A 20,083-nucleotide genomic window follows, 5' to 3' on the forward strand; every position below is an offset into this window, starting at 1 on the left:
ATTGACTACACAGCATGGTGATTATAATTAATAACAATGCATTGTATAAATTGGAGAATCTACAAAAAATGGATATTCCTAGACACATGAATTATCCAAACAGAACCAAGAAGATCTTAAAACCCTGAAAAGTCCAATAAGAAGCAAAGAGGATGAACCAGTAATTTAAAAACCTACCAACTAAGAAAATCCCAAGACCAGATAAATTCACCTCTGGATTTTAAAACAACTTCAGGAAAAAAAAATTAATGCCAGTACTCCTCAAACAAGTCCATAAAATTAAAAAGGAGAAAACAATGGTAAACTCATTCCATTACCCTGATAATGGAATTACCCAAAATCAGAAACTTTCAAAAAAACCTAAGGAAACTAATTTCGTTAATGAAAACAGATGTAAAAACCCTAAACAAGATACTTTCAAACAAAATATAATAAAATAAAAATATTATACATCATAACCACGTTGATTTCATTCTAGGGATACAAGGATAGTTTCACATATGTAAATCAATGATGTAATACATCACAAAAAAAAAGTAAGAATAAAAATAACAAGATCATTTCAATGGAGGCAAAAAAAAAAGCCTTTGACAAAAAGTAACTTCCATGCATGATAAAAAGTTTAAAGAAAATTGGTATGGAAGGCCCTTAACTTAAAATGATAAATCATTTATGACAAACCCACTGCTAACATCATACACTAAATGGGGAAAAATTGAAAGCATTCCCACTAAAATCAGGAACAAAACAAAAGTGTCTCTACTTTTACCACTCCTGTTCAATATTGTACTCAAAATATTAGCCAGAGCAATTAGACAAGAGAAAGGAAGAAAAGAGATTCTAATAGGAAAAGAAGAAGTCAACACATCTTCATTTGCAGGTGACACAATCCTTTAAACAGAGGATCCAAAAAAACTCTACCAGAAGACTCTTAGAATTAATAAACATATTCAACAAAGTGGCAGGATACAAACTAAATGCACAGAAATAACAGTGTTCTTAAATACCAAGAACGAAACCACTGAGAAAGAAATCAGGTAAACAATCTCATTAATGATAGCCTCAAAAATTAAATATCTAGATATTAATATAACCAAGAAAGTGAAAAACCTCTACAATGAAAACTATATTGCTTTGATAAAGGAGCCTGAAGTTGACTTTAGAAAATGGAAAGACATGTTCTGTTCTTGAATAGATGAAACTAATATTGTCTAAATGGCCATATTATAAAAAATGACATGCAAGTTAAATGCAATCCCCATCAAAATACCATCAACTTTTTTCATAGAACTAGAAAAAATAATTCTAAAATTTATATGGAATAAGAAGACTCAGAATAGCAAAGCAATTCTGGGCAACAAAGCAGGAGGTATTGCAATCCCAGACTTCAAATCGTACTAATCATATAAAGCTACAGTTGTAAAAACAGCACGGTACTGGCACAAAATAGATATACTAACCAGTGGAATAAAATAGAAGATGCAGGAACAACCTCAAGCACCCTCATCTATCTAATTTTCAAAAAAGGAGCTAATGATATACACTGGAGCAAAGATAGCCTCTTTAACAAATAGTTCTAGGAAAACTGGTTATCCACATGCATAAGATTGAATCTAGACCCATACCTCTTACCTTGTACTAAAATAAAATAAAAATGGACCAAAGGACCAGACATAAAACCACATAGTGAATCTGCTAGAACAAAAAAATTTGTAAAACTTTGGAAGTTATGAACAATGATTTACTGAACGAACATCAATCACACAAGAAATAGTACCAAGAATCCACAAGTGGGATTATACTGAATTAAAAAGCTTCTGAACAGCAAAGAAAATGACCAACAGAGTGAAGAGACAGCCACACAATTGGAAAAAGTCTTTACCAACTACTCCTCAGACAGAAGACTAATACCTAGAATATAAAAAGAACTAAAAAGTTATTGTCTCCCAAAAGCAAAAACAATCTAAAAAATGGGCAATTGAAATAAATACATTTGTCTCAGAAGAAGAAATAAAAGTTGCCATAAAAATATTCAGCACATTTGGCCATTAGAGAAATGCAAATTAAAACACTGGGATTCTACCTTATTACACTAACAATGGCCATCATCAAGGATTCCAAAAATGACAAATGTTGCTGAAGATGGTGGAAGAAAGAAATCCTTCTATGGCCAGGGATTTAGCTCAGTGTTTCTGCTACCAGCCTTACAAGCATAAGGTTCCAAGTTCAATCCCTAGTACCAAAAGAAAAGAAAGAAAGAAAGAAAAAAAAATAAAAGAAATCCTTCTACACCTTTGGTGGAAATGTAAACTAGTATAACTACTTCGGAAATAAATATGAAGATCCTTCATAAAATAAAACAGAAAAATCCTATTTGAGCCAGCTATATTTCTTCTGAGTAGCTTCTTGAAGGTAAAGAATCATATTATAGTGATACATGTGTACCCATGTTTACAGCAGCACAACTCACTATAGTTACATCATGGAAACAGCCACTATGCCAATCAACAGATGAATGGATAAATCAAATGTAGTATATATATGAAATGGAATACTACTCAGCCATAAAGGAAGATAATTATGAGTTACTTGTAAGAAAATGGATGGATGGATCTTTAGACCATAATACTAAGTGAAATAAGACAGTCACAAAAGGTTAAATATCATATGGTTTCTCCAATAATACAGATCAAAATATAAATAAAGACCAAAATAAAGGAGATATGTTAAGAAACAGGGAGATAGAGATGAGAAAGGGATCTGGGAAAGGAAGAAGAGGGGAAAGTTGGAAAGAGGAGTAAAAATGATCAAGATACAATTGTGCATATGTATAACTCTCAAATACAGATGAATGGATAAATCAAATGTAGTATATATATGAAATGGAATACTACTCAGCCATAAAGGAAGATAATTATGAGTTACTTGTAAGAAAATGGATGGATGGATCTTTAGACCATAATACTAAGTGAAATAAGACAGTCACAAAAGGTTAAATATCATATGGTTTCTCCAATAATACAGATCAAAATATAAATAAAGACCAAAATAAAGGAGATATGTTAAGAAACAGGGAGATAGAGATGAGAAAGGGATCTGGGAAAGGAAGAAGAGGGGAAAGTTGGAAAGAGGAGTAAAAATGATCAAGATACAATTGTGCATATGTATGGAACTCTCAAACTGAATGGAAACACTATGTATTGTAAATATTTATTAATCAAAATTTAATATAAAAATAAATAAAAATAATGTATATTTCAGTTATTAAAATTTTAAGTGTTGTTATTTTGAAATCATACTATGTAAAATGACTGATTTATTAATTAGCTCAATTTAATCATTCCTTAATGATACACATCAGACATCACGTGGTACTCCATAAACATATTCAATTATTATTTGTCAATTCAAAATAAAAATAAGCCATCTTTTATTTTATGCTCCTTGTAAGTTTGACAAGGCATAACACCCTTAATATTCTTAGCAATTATTTTTTAAAGAAGAGGATCTGCCAAGCATGCTGTGATGATCGTGTCCATCTGGAAGAGTTTATAAGTTCATGCTTTAGATATTTCTCAGGTCTGAACAAAATTTACAGTCCCATCATGGACATGGTCACTCCCCTAAGGCTCATTCTTATTTGAAGACCCTTTGCAGGCTGACAAGAACTTATTCTGGACTTTCTACCCTTACTCCAGTTTGTACTTGGACACTTAATAGCTTGTTCTTTAGTTCTTTTTTTATCATCTTTCAGCTTATCAGTATCTAAAAGCTGAATGATAACCCCAATATTCTTCCTGGAAATCTCCTTAACTATATGATCAGATTTATTATGTATGTTTTCTAGTTTCCATAGGAAACAGCGTTAATAAACTTCCTACCGTCTTTCAGCTTTCCACAATTGCCTCTCTCCACCAAAGCTTTCAGACATCTCCTTGAGACCATTCCAAGTTTTGCCTATTTCCTGGTCCCAGGGACAATGCTACAACATTTAGGTTTTTGGTACCGCATCAATTATCTATGCATCTATCTATTACAAATTGATAAATCATCCAAAATCATCGTGGCTTAAAATAACAATAATAAGTTCATTGGCTATCACAGTTTCTGTATGCCAAGAGATTTCAGCTGAGTTGTTCCACCTCAGGGTCTCTCCATTGGTTGCAGTCAGACAGTAGACAAAGCTAGAACATTTTGGAGCTGGCAAGACAGCCTATTCTCCTGATATAGTCTCAATCCACCAGGAGGTGTTTCCTCCACATGGGCTGATCAGGGTTTGTACAGCATAGTAATCTCATGGTTCACAGTTTCCAGAAAACAAGGTTGAAGCTTCATCATGTATTATTACCTAGTTTCAGAAATTATGTAATGTCACTTTCACCATATTCTGCTCATTACGAGCAAGACACAAACCCACTCAGATTCAAGAGGAGGGGAGATAGACCCCATGTCTCAGTAGTAACAGTGTCAATGATATAATGTAGAAGAACACGTGGGATGGAAGACTGTTCTAGTCATCTTTGGCAAACACAATATGACTTCCACATGAACACACAGAAGAGAAAGAAATCTGAATTGCTTCTCTTGTCTTTTTTTGACAACAGTCTTACTAACTTTTCTCATTGCTGAGACAAAATACTCAACACTCAAAGTTAATGGAGGACAGGCTTATTTCAGCTCACAATTTGTAGAGACTTCAGTCCATAATCAGTTGGCTGCAAGGCAAGGTGGCATGGCAGAGGAGCATCATAGAGGAGAAATAGCCCATGGCCAGCTGGCAGGAAACAGTAAAGTAGCAAGCAGAAGCAACAGCAACCACAGATAGAAAGAATCATCTTCTATCTGTCCTTTTCTACTCCATCCAAGCTGTAAGCTTATTGATTGATGCCACCTATGCCTAGGGTTGGGCACCTTTAATCCCAGCATCACACCCTTATCCATATTCACACACCCTAATCCAGCCACCTTTGAAATTCACCACCTATGACTGCATGAGTCTTTGGTAGGATATCTAGGTATAAGCCATAACAGTGACAGATCACTTGCCATCCATATGGCCAACTTGCAAAGGGCCCTCTGGGATAAGTATATAGGGTTCCCTTTGAAGACCCAAACCACAGCTATTCTATACAACTTGCTTTAGATTACTGAGCTGAAGATCAGCTGATCATCAGCATCAGAACAAGGATTTATTTGGAATTCACAATTATTTGCAAATATTTCCATATCTGAGATCTCAAGGCGCACTTAAAATTACAATTTTAGATAACTTAGTTAATGGTTGATTTTTGCATAAGTTATCTTCTATATTTTTTGTATGTAACCTGTAAACAGTTTGGGGTGAAAAAGATGGCCAGTAATGGGTTAACATACATCCAAGTCTATGCCTCCAGGTGAGATTTCTCATCTTGAGTTTCAGACTATGTGTACAGTCACGTAGCCCAAGTTTCCATTTGAAGTCTCAAAGGGGTACCTCATACACAGTATCTTCCCACAATCTATATGATCTTCATTTAGTGTCTTTTTTCTTCTTGAATGGCATCATCATCCAGGTAGTGGTTTAAGCTGGAGTTAACCTTGGAAACTTGGAACCCAGTTTAGAAATGTGTATGTGGATATATGTATATGTGTTTGGCTGTTTGTGTAATATAATGTATTTGTTCATTATCATTTTTCTTCACTGGAATATAAGCATCAAAACAGTAAGGATTTTTGTCTTCTTGTTTACTGCTGTATCTCTACCATATACCTGTCAACCACGTAACACTAAGAGGTGCTCAATAAATATTTATTTAAAATATGAATTAAAAACTGGCAGGTGCTCAAGAAACAAATACCAGAAGTTTCTTTTTCAAAAATCGATGATAACAACGTCTTCCATTGAAAAAGTGATGATCTGTTGATATGATTTTCTTGTGAAAAAACTTTTTATAATCTGCCCAAAATGACACTTTGACATTTTAATCAATTTTACCACGTCATTAAGCAATGGGATATATTTGCTCTTCTTTATCACAACTTTGTTCTGCAAAGTTCATTAAAACTCTTCATACATAATCTCGAGAGGAAGTCATTATGGACTTAAACATATAGGTGCAACATAGATCAAAGACTTCTAGTGTTTCTGGATTTAGACAGTTTGGGAATTGGACAGACCTGGATTTGAATTTCAGGTTCAATATTTACTGTATTAGCAATATAACTTTGCAAAATCATGTAATTTCTCTTGGTCTGTTTCCCTAGGAAATGTGACTTGTCAGGTTGGCTTGGTAATAGAGTTGAGTGTTGTTTTAATTGCATGGCACATAGTCATAATCAATAAACAATAGTTACTTATTATTCATATCTTATCAAGACCCTATGATAAGGAGGAAGAATTTAAGTCCCCAAGAACTGGGGAGACTTTCTCAAGACCATCCCTGTTCCCCACACCCAGTTCATAAAAGCAGCCAGGTTTACAATTAAGCATCATTCAGCCATCGTTCACTTGGAGGAATTTTTCATTGAAATCTCACTGTGTTTGGACAAACACTTTCCTAAAGAAGGCTGGAGACTCCATTATGTCCTGGCATTGACTGATGCTTACTATGAACTTCAGTTTCAACTGAGCAATTTCCTGTTCCAATGAAGGAGAGACAGTCCAATCAAAGAATCTGGGTGACAGATACAATCAAAAGAATTCTTCCTACCCAGTTTTAGGAATCTTTATTTCCTCCTCTCTAAGGCACAAAAGAAAAATCAGGGATATGAGCTCCTCTAAAATATTCCATTTTATAAGTACCAGTTCTTTCATTATATTGAAATCATTTTCTTATAACAAGCAATTCACTAAAATGCAATTGTAATGATCTTTAAGTCCAATTTCACAGCTAGACAAAAGTTATTCCTGACACAAGAGTCACTACATTTTATAGGTACAACTGATGCAAAAAATTAAAAATAGATAATAAATCTCAACTGAATTTCAGAGCACCACAGAATGCAGAGACTGGCATTACTGAAACTAGTGAGATGATTCATTTTCTACTGAATTTATTCATTGAATAATGAAACAGGGTCATCTATAACTGTGTATTGCTCAGTTAACAAGTTTGGTGAATCAGCAGCAATAATAAACTAATCGGATTTCTAGCTAATTGGAAAAATGGAGAATATATGCCCAAAATTCTTTCCTTACTGGCAGTCTGACTCTTCTGTGAATACGCTCAACTAAGCTGTGCCTTCAGATTGTTCTTTATTTTAGCTTCAGTTTTCCCATGACTCAAGCTCATTTCCATTTTGCCCTTATATGGGAATCTTACCATACTAGTATAACATTTTATTCTTAACCTGCTAGAAAGGCAATCAGCCATTCAATATAACATAACATTTTCATATTTGCTGCAGTTATGTTTTTTGAATCAAAAGCACACCCATTAATGTGGATAATTTAAGCCTGTATATTTAAAAGGCATTAAATGAGTCATAATGGTAAATAATAAGACCCTTAAACTAGCTTTCATATCTCCTGCATATTAAAAAATTAAGTGGATAATTTCTACCTACAACATATTTACTTTGATAGTGGAGAATTTTAAAGAATTGATTTAATTTACTTTACCTATGCTTGGAAGCATAATTTGAAATACTGTTGTATGCATAAGTATTTTCCAGTATTGAGGAAGCTTCTTAAAATTATGTAAATTATTCAGCAAACATTTATTAAATGTACACAGTTTACATGACAGTGTACTTGTGGCATCCTTCTACTTAGCTCTGGTAGTTAATTGAACGAGTTAATCTCTTCAGCTGTCCAATCACAGTACTTGGGGAAAGACTATAGAAATTAAATGAACAAATTAGTCTGGAAAGAAATGTGAATGCATATAATTAGGTTTTCTTTTGTTTTATGTGCTAAAAACAGGTTACTACCTAACTACATTTTCTATTCCCTTACAGGCTCAGTTTTTAAAAATTATCTCACTGAAGCAGTGAACTATATATTTAGTCATGAGTTTCTAAATGTTTTTAGAAGTGAGAATAGCACTATGCAAGATTCTACAACAAGGAAAGGAAAAAAATACACAATAAACTTAAAAAGTAAGGGCAATATATATTTTTCTCATTGAGTTTATTGGTACATTCTAGGTATACAGTACAGTTACATTCATCATTGATATCTTGTACCATTACATGACAGGTCTTGGTTCTCCTTTTTTCCCCCTTGTCCCTGCCCTCCCTTCACCTCTCCTCCCTTCCCTATTTACAAACACTTTATTTTCATTTTGTCATTTTCTCGTGTTTTTTTTCTTTTCCTTTATTTCCTTTCCCCTACCCTTCCCACTTCCCTACACCTTTAGCCCTTTTCTTCCTATTTCACATTGTCAATTACACCATTAGGATCTTATGTACCATTATAGTTTTTCACACCAGAGAAACTATTCAGTACTTACACATGTGTGACTTATTTATTTCACTTAGAAGTATATCCTCAATATGTATGTATTTTCCTATGAATGACTCTAATTTCTCATTCTTTATGGCTGAGTAGTATTCCATTTTATAGAAAAACCACATCTTTATCCAGTCTCCAACTGATGGGCAATTGGGCTGTGTCCAAGTTTAAGCTCTTACAAACTGTGCCGCGGTAAACATAGGTGCACATATATCATTGTGATATGATTCTTTTAATTCTTTTGGAAAGATACCCAGCAGAGGGATGGCTGGGTCAAATGGAACCTCTAGTCCCAGCTCTTTGAGGTATCTCCATATTGACTCCCATAGTGGTTGCACCAGTCTGCACTCCCACCAACAATGGAGAAGGGTTCCTTTCTCCCCACAACCCAGCCAATGTTTGTTATTGGTTGATTTCTTTATAGCAGCAATTCTTTGTGCAGTGAGCTAGAATCTCAGGGTTGTTTTCATTTGCATCTCTCGAATGACCAGTGATGTGGAACATTTTTTCATATATTTACTTGCTGCTTTTACTTCTTTGTCTGAGAAATGTCTGTTCATTTCAAGTGCCCATTTTTGAACTGGGTCCTTATATTTGGGGGGGGCTGATTGTTTTGAGTTCTTTATATATTGTAGATAAAAGTCCTTTGTCTGAGGAGCAGCTGGTAAAATTTTTTTCCCACAATGTAGGCTATCTCTTAGTTCTGTTGATGGTTTCTTTTGCAGTGCAGAAGCTTTTTAATAAGATGAGATACCATGTGTTGATTCTTTCTGCTAGTTCCCGTGCTACTGAGGATTTGTTCATAAAGTATTTTCCTATGTCAATGTCTTCAACAGCAATATATTTTGAGGGGCTGTTTTCATTTGAAAAGTAATTTTACACTTAACAATGTAGAATATGTTTGCCTTTTAGAGATGGACATTGGAACTTGTGAAGGCCACTGGTTTCCAACTTTTTACATTAAAGTCATTGATTTTTAAAAATATCGATCTTAAATTCAAGTATACCTGATTCTGATTCAGTTGATCTGAAAGGGGCTGGGAGAAAGGATCAACATACATATACTTTTAAAATGTCTCACCGGACATGGTGGTGCACACCTATAATCCCAGCACTCGGGAGGGAGGCTGAGGCAGGAGGATCACTGTGAGTTCGAGACCAGCCTGGGCTACATAGTGAGTTCCAGGTCAGTCTCAACTACATAGCGAGACCCTGTCTCAAAAAACCAATAATAATAATAATAAAAAAAAAATAAAATGTTTTCAGCAACCAAGCTGAAACCAACAGCTCTAGGGCACCCTTGACATCTTTGGTATGAAATCCCTGAAAGTAGTTTCCCTGAAGTCGACAGAACTTATCAGCCAGTCTAGATTAGTCTTTGCTAAACAAACTGACACCATTTCTACTTCATTTACACATTGGTTGGTACCTAATTACCAATTTATAGTAGTTAGAAAGTTCGAGACTGTTTACAACCCAAGTGAAAGCAAAGGCCTTTCTCCTTACAACTAATGTGTTTCCTTGCTTGTTAATTACTAAATAGGTATTCAAATGTTTATGCTAATACTATAATGATTAATATATCCATTAATTGCAGATTTTTAAAAACTTCCCTTATTTGAAACTTTTGTGTCCATAAAATACATCATTTACATTTTAAGGAAAAGAAAAAAAAGATTTAATATTTAAATCTGAGTCCAACTTAAGTCTTCATAATTGAGTTTACATAGCTGCATGGATGGAAATATTCAAATGTCAGACTGAATATTCTTTGTTAGCTTCTTGACATATTTTAGCACAGAAGGAAGTAGCACCTGGGTACTAATCTAGTTAAATGAGTCACAAGGAAGCCAAACTGTCCTCCTCTTGGCTTATGCAGTCACCCATCTCAGCACATATACTATAATCTAATCACACCATTCTGAAGTCCTTGCACTTCTCTTTAAGCCACACACTCTCTCACTCTCAAGTTGGCCTTCTAAAACTCATTTCAATACATAAGGTACAGTTTGTCTTTTCCATGCCTTTTGGGTTACAAATAAACTGACTCACATTATGCTAAAAGTTCTCCATTTGGGGAGCACTACTTAGCCATAAAGATTGAGAAACTAGAGTCATTCATAGGAAAATGGATGCATATTGAGGCCATACTCTTTAAGTGAAATAAATAGGACACACATGTATAAATGCTGAATAGTTTTTCTGTTGTGAAAAACTAAAAGTGTAAATAAGATCCAAATGGTATAATTGACAATGTGAAATAGGAAGAAAAGGGTTAAAGGTGCAGGGGAAGTGGGAAGGGTAGGGGAAAGGGAAGAAGGAACAAAAAATATGAAAAAATGGAAACAAAGTGTTTGTAAATAGGGAAGGGTGGAGGGGTGAAGGGAGGGCAGGGGTATGGGGAAAAAAATGAGAACCAAGAGCTGTCATGTAAAGGCACAAGATCCAAATGATGAATGTAACTGTACTGTATACCTAAAAAGTACCAATAAAATCAAAGAGGAAAAAAAAGTTCTCCATTTGGTATAGCTTTTGTATATGGCTGAAGGCTCTACCAACATGCAGTTACCCCTGATGAAATACAATTCATATAAATTTTTCTTGTATTTTGGGAAACATAAATGTCACTACGTAATCCAAGTTCTTGCTTCAGTGATAATGGAAATCAAAGCCAAAGCAATAGAGTGGATTTACAGACAAAAGCTTTAATTGGAAAGTAAGATAAAAATGGGAAGACTTTGGCTTGGGGAGCTAAAGAGAGCACAGTCTTGACAAAGAAAGCCAAACTGGCCTGTTAACAAAGGAAAAGGGAATGGTTTTGTAGGATGCTGTGTTGGGCTAGGGTCTAGTTCATTATCATCTCAGTTCTGGTTTTACAGCTCGGAGAAATCCTTAGGGCTTGAGGGGCAATTCAGTAGCCAGAAACAACCATTCCTATTTAGGGGAAAGAGGTTAGTCTCACTCTTGTGGAGGCATTACTAGAATCCAAAGTTACTATAGGTTCAATGCAATAACTGGAGACTTTTAGGTGTCTATTCCAGGGGGTGTGGAACAAAATGTCATAAACTCTGGTATCTGAATATCTCTGCAAATATTTTATTTTGATGTCCTTAGTCTCATAGGGAGTGAGATAGGTTAGATAAATTTAGGACTAATAAACCTTGCAACAATTTTTAAACAGACACTCCTTTAGTGATTAAAAAGCCTCTATGAAGAGCTGAGCAAGGATCTGACCCAAAATTTTAAGGTAATAAGGGAAACAGATACAAAATACAGAGATATCATTCAGTTTTTACTTATCATGCACCTGTATATCCAAGTGAAATTGTTTGTTTTGTTTAGCAAAAGCAGCTTTGAGGGAAAACAAATCATGCATTTAATGAGTAACAGATTACGGGCCCACAAGCCTGTTTGTCCTCTGCCCCTCTGCAATGATCCCCAGTAGTTTTACTTTCTCATCAAGTTAATTCTTGGAGATACTATGGCAAAGTCATCCTGGCTGTAATAATGCACCTGGTTACTGAGGTCAACAGGATTGTCTGAAAGAGTGATAGGGTAGGGAAGAGTACACACCATACTTTCAGTGGGTAAACAGGTCCTGAGTTGGGGCTCAGCAGTTAAGTGCCCTTTGTGCCTGAAGGTCTCTAACTATCTCATAATAATTATTATTATCTCACAAGATAAAGAGTACTGCAGGGATTGTACAGTATTATCAAAGGCAGTGATCTAGTTACAAAAGAAGATAATCCAATCAATAGCTATCTGGGGCTGTTAGTATTAAGCAGGTCGTTGGAATCCCAGCCTTTCAACCCCTTTTAACTCAACCACACACCCAGGCCCCATATATTTGTCTCTAAGGCTATTTGCTCTTTACACCAAGAATAAATACAATTTTCAGTATTTTACCTAATTAATGAAGAAATGATCAAAACAAAATATTGCTGACATCAGCTGAAGTGATATATATATTTAAATATGATAGAGATGATTTACTGGCCAAAGAATCAATGTTAAAAATCAACACTGGAAAAATTGGCCACGGTAGAAATATTCACACCAAATAACAAATATTTAATCTCTGCTATATAACTGAAATGAACTACAGTGCTGAAGGGGGTAAGGGTTGTATATGTGAGGGTCTCATCTTAGATCTAATATGACTATTAAAGCCAAAGTTAATGGAGAAACTGGGCTGTAGATGGGCCATGATACCAAAAGTTCCTCACTCAGAGCCAGGTTCATAGGAGAGGCTCCGAAATTTTTTTTTAATGAATGGAAGAACAAAAGAATAAATGAATAATACTCTTCATTGATTTGCAGTGTAATATTGGAATTTGGAGAACTAGCTGTAAAACAGTCTATTCAAATTTATGGATCAATAAACTAGATTTTGGGGAAGTCAATACTAAAATACGGCATAGTGTTTATATTTGGTAATTAATTAAAATGATCACAGTCATTATTCTTACCATTATCAGGTTGAGAGGTTAATGAACTATATTTGTTCCATGAATAACTGAGTTGAACTGGAAAAGGAAATCCCCAGCCCAAACGCCTCCTAAATTAATAGTTCACTGTGATTTATCCTTTTATTTCTGAAGAATTTTAAACATTTTCCACTGAACTTGACTGACAAGTAACTTGTGCTTCCTATGTTTATTCTGCCAGGAAGAAGATGCGACTCGTGAAAGTCGTTTTAATTTCAGTGGTTACGGGATGGGTCACTGCCTCCAAGTGAAAGATGCAACAGCTGTCAAGGCCACACCTGCCAACCCACCTCCACAACCCCCAAAAGATGCCGATGTCATCAAGAAGAAGTTTGTGGACCGGGCAAAAAGAATTGACACGATATCTCGAGCTGCTTTCCCACTGGCCTTCCTCATATTCAACATCTTTTACTGGATCACATACAAGATCATTCGGCATGAAGATGTCCACAAGAAATAGATGTGCCCTACAGATGCTGGAACCTTCTTGCCTAAGTGTTGTGCTTGTAAATACACAGTGAAATTGTCTTTATATCACTTTGACAGAGGAAAAGACTGAGGGAGGGGGGAGGGGAGGACCATGAGGGTGGGCTTCCTGGCACCTACATGAAAAAAGTTGCGTGGGCAATGAAAAAACTGTTTGCACAAAAATAAGATGTTGAAGAATCACGTGAGCATAATTCCCATCTATAGTCTATAGCATTGTTATTTAAGATGACACATCAATCAGACGTGATATGCAGGGTCAAGTTCTCAAGGGCTGATTATCTTTTGGTTTGGTTTGGTTTTGACTAATTCTGGTACCGAAAAGTAAGCTTAAAATTCACACACATGCAAAACCTGAAAATGCTTGCCATCTGACATAGTGACTAGTCTGTAGTGAGTTGAGGACCAAACTTTTAAGGAAAACGCTGCCTCGTTTTTAAAACAAGCCTCCTAAGCTATGTTCCTTACAATGTCTGTAATTAGTGTTTCACCTAAGGAATCTTTTTGTGAGTCGTAAAATATTTCTACTTATCCAGAAAACAACAAAAACACCAATGACAAAGAACAGATTTCTACTTTACTGTCTATGTAGGTGTGCACTTTGATATTATTTTTCTTTCCTAGTTGTAATTTTGGGGTTTAAACTGTGTATTGTGTAATTATTTGATATTATCAAATAATATACCCTCGTAAAAAATGATAATTTTATTTTAGATCCAAGTCAGTGAAAATATTTTTTTTGCTATGTTTATGTGTGACTTGAAGTGCCCAAGTGTGACTTAGCCACTGCAGCCACTCAGCAACCGTATTTATAGAGATGGTGTGTCCTGAATGGTGTGGCTCAGATTAGCTTGAATTTCCCATTTCTGCTCTCATTGTAGATGTAACTTCTAGTCCTAATGTTGACTGACTCATGATTTCTACTGTTAATCTAAGTGAATATCATTTTAAATATCTTTGATTAACTTAAGGAATTTTAAAATTGTACTGTGACTTTCATAACCCGTTGCCTTTTTGGTATCAGAGCTACGTGGTTTAAATTCTGGCTACACGTTTTAAGTAAGAAAATAAAAGACGTATTTTTGCTTACTCAGATAAAATACAATCTGTAAAAATATAAGAAAATAATTAAATTTTACATGTGCTGTAAAAGCGGTTATTTAAAAAAGCATTTGTTCAATTTCAATAAAGCTAAGTGTGCCACAAACTTCTTTACAGTCTCCATATTTGTATTTTGATGTAAATCTTTTAGAGGACAATGATAACTTCTTTTTGCTTTTTTGTTGTTGTTTTTTTGTTTTTTGTTTTTGTTACTAGGGATTAAACTCAGGACCTTGCACTTGTAAGGCAGGCATGGTGCCACTAAGCTTAATCCCTGGCCCAATAACTTCTATTTTTGTATTTGGTGTTCCACATAAATTTCCATAAAATACCTATACAGCTTCTCTGTTATCAATGGTTATAGTAATCACATTAAGAAAGAAAAGCTATGTTATCCTTATTGTAGAAATATGAAAACAGTAGCAACAGTAGCCATTGTGAGCAGAATCTAGAACTGAGTGCTTTGTATGGGACACAAAAAAGTTCCCAAGGCACTGAGGAACAGTAAAATTTTAAGGTGAAAAGAAACTTACAAGATGAATTGGTCCAGCTACCCACTGTAATTTCGCTGGCAATGGAATTCCAAGACTGAAAAAAAAAATCTGAGAGCCCCAGTGAAATAGAGGTAACTTAGCCCTTATAGATTTTCCTTAGCTAAAGATATCCATCATAATATTATCAGAAAGATGTGGATTCATAAGGCAATGTTTATGGCCTTCTAAACTTACACAAATACTGAAGTATTGAAAGTAATTTTCATGGAGAAGAATATTACAGAATGTTTAGAAGTATGAATTTTGGAGACAAAAGAATACTTCAGCCACCTATCAACAGTATGATCTTGGATAAGGTATCTGCCTTCTCTGAATAGGTGCTGTTTTATAGTTTTAAGAGGACTACCTTAGAAAAATGAAGGCAATGCTATTAGCACCATACCTAACATATAATAAATCATCAATAAATAACAGATAGTAATAGAGTAATCATTATGAATAGTATCGGTTGTCTTTGTGTGTGTGTGTGTGTGTGTGTGTGTGTGTGTGCGTGTGTGTGTGGTACTGTGAAAGAACTCAGCACCTTGCGCTTTTGAGGTGGCTGAACCACTGAGCTAAATCCCTGGGCCAGAATTGGTTATCTTCTGAACAAGGTTTAGAAGGTCTAGCCTTGACAAGTTTAATGGCATGTTTTTTGCATCATTCCTAAAACACTGTTTTTGTCTTATTGCTGACTCTTGTCGCAACAAGTGAGGCCTCAATTCTTTTATTCCCACTGTAAAACAATAAAATTGAGGTTAAAATGCCTCCCCCAAAATGGGCCTAACTCTGGAAGTGTCTTAGGGAGAACCCTAATATTGCATATGGCAGAGTGGAGGGGGCACTTTGGGGAGAAAATCCTAAGATAAATAGTCATATTTAATCAATATGTGTATCATATGGTTTTGGAGGCAGTGCAGTCTCATTAGAAAATAGGAAAATATATGTCCCAACTGCTGAAGTCCACCTTTAGTGAAAAGACCTTGTAAATGCATCAATCTGGGTTATATAAATAAAATAAAATCTCAGGTAAGATATTTGCACATGATATATACTAGGTAAAGAGTCATTTCCTCTGTAATATTATTAGAGATTTTATTTAGAACAGTTTTCTTTCACAATAGGAAAATTGAAGGAAAATAGTTCAAGAGTAAAATCATGGCTTGAAGAAGAGAATTTATTACCTATTTTTATTAGCCTTGAAAATGTTTTCATGAGTTCTCCACAATGCCTGCCAAAGCTTAAATGCACAATGGATATTAGTACTACCACTGGGAAAACACTGGTGGAGGAACTATGCTGTACCTACTGACAAAGTTATGTAAGTTTATCCCAATGCAGAAATCACACAAGGTAACCATATACTGTCACCATTTTTCAGACAGTGGATTACTGTGTGATTTATTTATTTTTTAAGTGTTTTTCAATTTCTACCATTTGGTTTAAAGAACACATCAAAATTACTTATGCTTGAGACTATAGCATTCTGAAACACCTTGGTCCTAAAGAGACACTACAAACCAGACGAGCTGTAGATTTTTAAAAATCCTCCCAAACAATGTTAGCGTTAAGCTCCTCATGTATGCCACTGAACAGAACTGCCAAATTCTGGAAGCAAATTTTCCAATAAAGATTAAATGAGTATTGGGCCAGGCATTTGGCTCAGTGGTCCTGCTGCCTGCCTCACAAGTGCAAGGGCCTGAGTTCGATCCCCGGTACAAAAAAAAAAAAAAAATTAAGTGAATATCATTTTACATTTCACTCACTCCATTAATATCAAGTAACAAGATTCTAACCAAAACACACAGCATAGAATTCCATGTCATATGATTCACAGCTTTGGGACCTAAAAAATCTGCTAAGAACTTTATTTTTTTTAGGATTAACCATTTCCTAGTTTAAACTTGAAGCCAATTTATCAGTTGAATCTAACTCATGTCTGCCAGATACAGTCCTTTTAAATCTTTCAACCTCAGCTTTAAACTTTTTCTTACTTTCACGACATTTTTTTTCTTTTCAAAGTAGAATTTGAATGATTCAAGCAGTATGTATTCTTTATACATCACAAAATAGAAGAACTAAAGATTGTATGACAACCTCATACTGCTTTCAGACTATCAACACGTTTAATGTGAACAACTTCATTTGATTCTAATGTGGCCAGATCTGAAATAAATAGAATCCTTTTAAATTAAATGCCTTTCTAAAACTCACTTAACACATTACAGGTTAAACATTCAGCAAAATTTGCTTTTAAACTTCTCAGACTATGTACTTTCACTATATCTATACTGTGTAAGAAAAGAAAAGCCTGGAAAGTAAAATGAAATTGACTCACCTTCATAGAACATGAAACAAATTGGGAAAGATGGCGTACAATAGGATATTTATATTAAAAATGTCTAACAGACAGCTCAAAATTTTGAATACAATACTAAGAACATCTTCAAAGAGATTAAATATCTCATATGACTGTATGGCACAAAAGATACTGGGGTTGAAAAAAATGGCTGACAGAATTCAATGTTAAAAGTGTTTATTTGATTTTGAAGGAGGGAGAATGACCTTCACTTTATCTCATCTGTTACCCCATGATGTTACCCCAATTCTCCTTCTCTGGTGCAAATGTATTTTAAAAATAAGTAATATATTTCCCCAAAGCTGAGGTCAGAGTGTATCAATTATTTCTTGGCTATGAGCTAGCATTTAGGAACTACATCATCACTCTGGCAAAAATGATCCATAAATAAGTAACCATATCTTCAAAGAGGAGAGAGCAAAGGCTTAGGGCATTCTTTATAAAGTATGCACGGCACTGGCCTTCATATGGTAGGGTCTGGGGCTGCTCACGGAATGAACAGCTTGGCCAATCCTCACACAGACTGAAGCATCATTGGAGGCTCCAGTTCCTCAAAAATGATGGAACCAGGGGCAAGAAGAGCCTTCGTCAGCAAGGATTGTGACTAACCAGGAGTTTATCAAATTCAATGAACAATCATTTCTTAAACTACACCTACTTCTTGAAGCAAAATGTTTAGGGAGGGACAGTGTAGTGAGGAAGAGAGTAAAAATAAAAGAATAACAGCAGACATAAAATATTTTATAAGATAAAGTCAGATGGGGTCACTCTGCCTTAAACTCCAGTGGCTCCCCATCTTACACAAAGAATAAGGCAAATTCCTCACTGTGGCCACATGATCTGTCCTGTCCACCTACTGTGTCCTCTTGTCCCTTCTCTCTTCATTATAGTGGCCACCTTAGCAGTGCTTAAACATGCTAAGCACACTTCTTCCACAGGCGTCTTGTACTTGCCAGGTGCAACATACCAGGCTCAGTCACTCATTTAATTCAGGCCTCTACTCACATACCTTCTTATCAGAGAAGCCTTCTCTGACCACCATGTATGAACTAGTGACCCCACCAACGATGTCTTATACTTTCCATAAGATTTTTCACTTTCTGACAATTGGCATTTCTATGTTTTCCTCCCTCTCTCTCTCCCTCCCCCTCCCCCTCTCCCTCTCTCAGTACCTCCAGGTAAAAAAGTGGAAATCGTTTTACAGTTGTGTTTGCAGGGTTTAGACCTATGTGTGACACTTAGTAGATGTTTAATCAATATATTTATTCAATGAATAATTGAATAGTTCATATTAGGGAGCTAATTGAGTGTCTGCACGGAAGGGTTAGACATAACAGAGGAAGTCAATATTACCCAATTAGACAAAAATTGCTGTCAAAATTTAAGTAGGTTTGAGTCTATAACAATGAAGGAATTGCACTAGAGAAATATTTTCAAATGTGTTCAGAAAACCCCTAATTCCACAGATCCTCAAGGGTCTGGGATATAAGTAGCCAAGCAGGTATGGAATCGCTGTCATTTCCCAAGGACTTTTATCAGAAGACATGGGTATTCTAAGATGTGGCAGTTCAAAAGGTACCCAGGGGTCTCCTGCATTCTAGATTTATTCTTCCTTATCATCATTTTCTAGCAGCAACTTAGTTTCCCTTAATCATCAGGATCATTCCCAAGCTAGAATAGTAAACTCCTATTTTCCCATTGGCTCTCTGGCACAAGTATCCCAAAACACCAGGAAACAGTCTCAACTTTTAGATCACCTGGATGAAGCAGAGGTAGATATTTCAGAAAAGGCTATATTTTCTATCTAAATACTCTTAAAGTATTTCAAAAGGATAAAATCATAATTCTCAGACAAATACAAAATTAACAAATGTCACAAATAATATTTAGCTTAGCAATTGATGACAAATAATGTTAAAATCAACCCAAAGAGGAGTTGAGAAATTAGCTATTTATAAGCAATGTTAGCGTATGTTTCCTAAATTAGATACAAAGTTAGCTGATGATGCCCAGTAGGGCTATAAACAGTAAACTTTAGGGTTATCTGATATTTGGACAGAAATTATTTGAATTTCTACTGGACAAACTTCTTCAAGTTCACCTCTGTCTTTACAGAGGAACAAACAGCCTAGCCAATACAACGTCAAACCCAGCACTACACTGAAAGTGCACCTGTAATTTCTGCATAGTTCCAAGATTAAGGTAATTTTTTACAATTTCAATTCAAATGTGATACTTAACTATTATCTATCATATCATACCTTAATGGGACCAAGACCTCCAAACTTAAAGTGACATGTCCCATATCACATAAGCATGTTAATATACCCTTGGGCTCAGAACTCAAATCACTTGAATGCTATTCCCTCATATATTTCAGGTAGAGAAAGTTATGAAGAGAATTTATCTCCTTTAAATAATTCTAATGCCACATGATTATTTATTTGCCCATTTTCTGGAAGGCAAGTGAAGCCTTAAAGGCATAGTATGTGGAGATACATCTAAATTCAAATTCTTCCTGTCTCTTGTTTGCAAAATATCCTTGGGGAAAACATTAATACCTTAGGACTGAAGATAGTATAAGGCATAATAATATCTACAATTATAAGCGAGGATTAAACTGATTACTACCTGCCACTTAATAGGTGCTGAATAATATTAGTTCTGATTTCCCTTCACACCA

The 20,083-nt window shown here is 35.2% G+C and overlaps 1 protein-coding gene across 3 annotated transcripts in view; it reads left to right on the plus strand.

Annotated features, from left to right (window-relative positions):
• Glra2 (glycine receptor alpha 2) overlaps nt 1-14,603 on the plus strand; it is a 204,452-nt gene extending 189,849 nt beyond the window's left edge. For all 3 annotated transcript variants that reach the window (XM_033760532.1, XM_033760530.1, XM_033760531.1), the window contains exon 10: nt 13,103-14,603. In XM_033760532.1, the coding sequence (XP_033616423.1) occupies nt 13,103-13,381 (279 nt within the window). In that variant the 3' untranslated portion in view covers nt 13,382-14,603. The remainder of the gene's footprint in view (nt 1-13,102) is intronic.
• Nucleotides 14,604-20,083: the final 5,480 nt, after the last annotated feature.

The sequence above is a fragment of the Fukomys damarensis genome, unplaced genomic scaffold, assembly GCF_012274545.1.
Source record: "Fukomys damarensis isolate Sample0158 unplaced genomic scaffold, DMR_v1.0_HiC HiC_scaffold_39, whole genome shotgun sequence".
Taxonomy (NCBI): domain Eukaryota; kingdom Metazoa; phylum Chordata; class Mammalia; order Rodentia; family Bathyergidae; genus Fukomys; species Fukomys damarensis.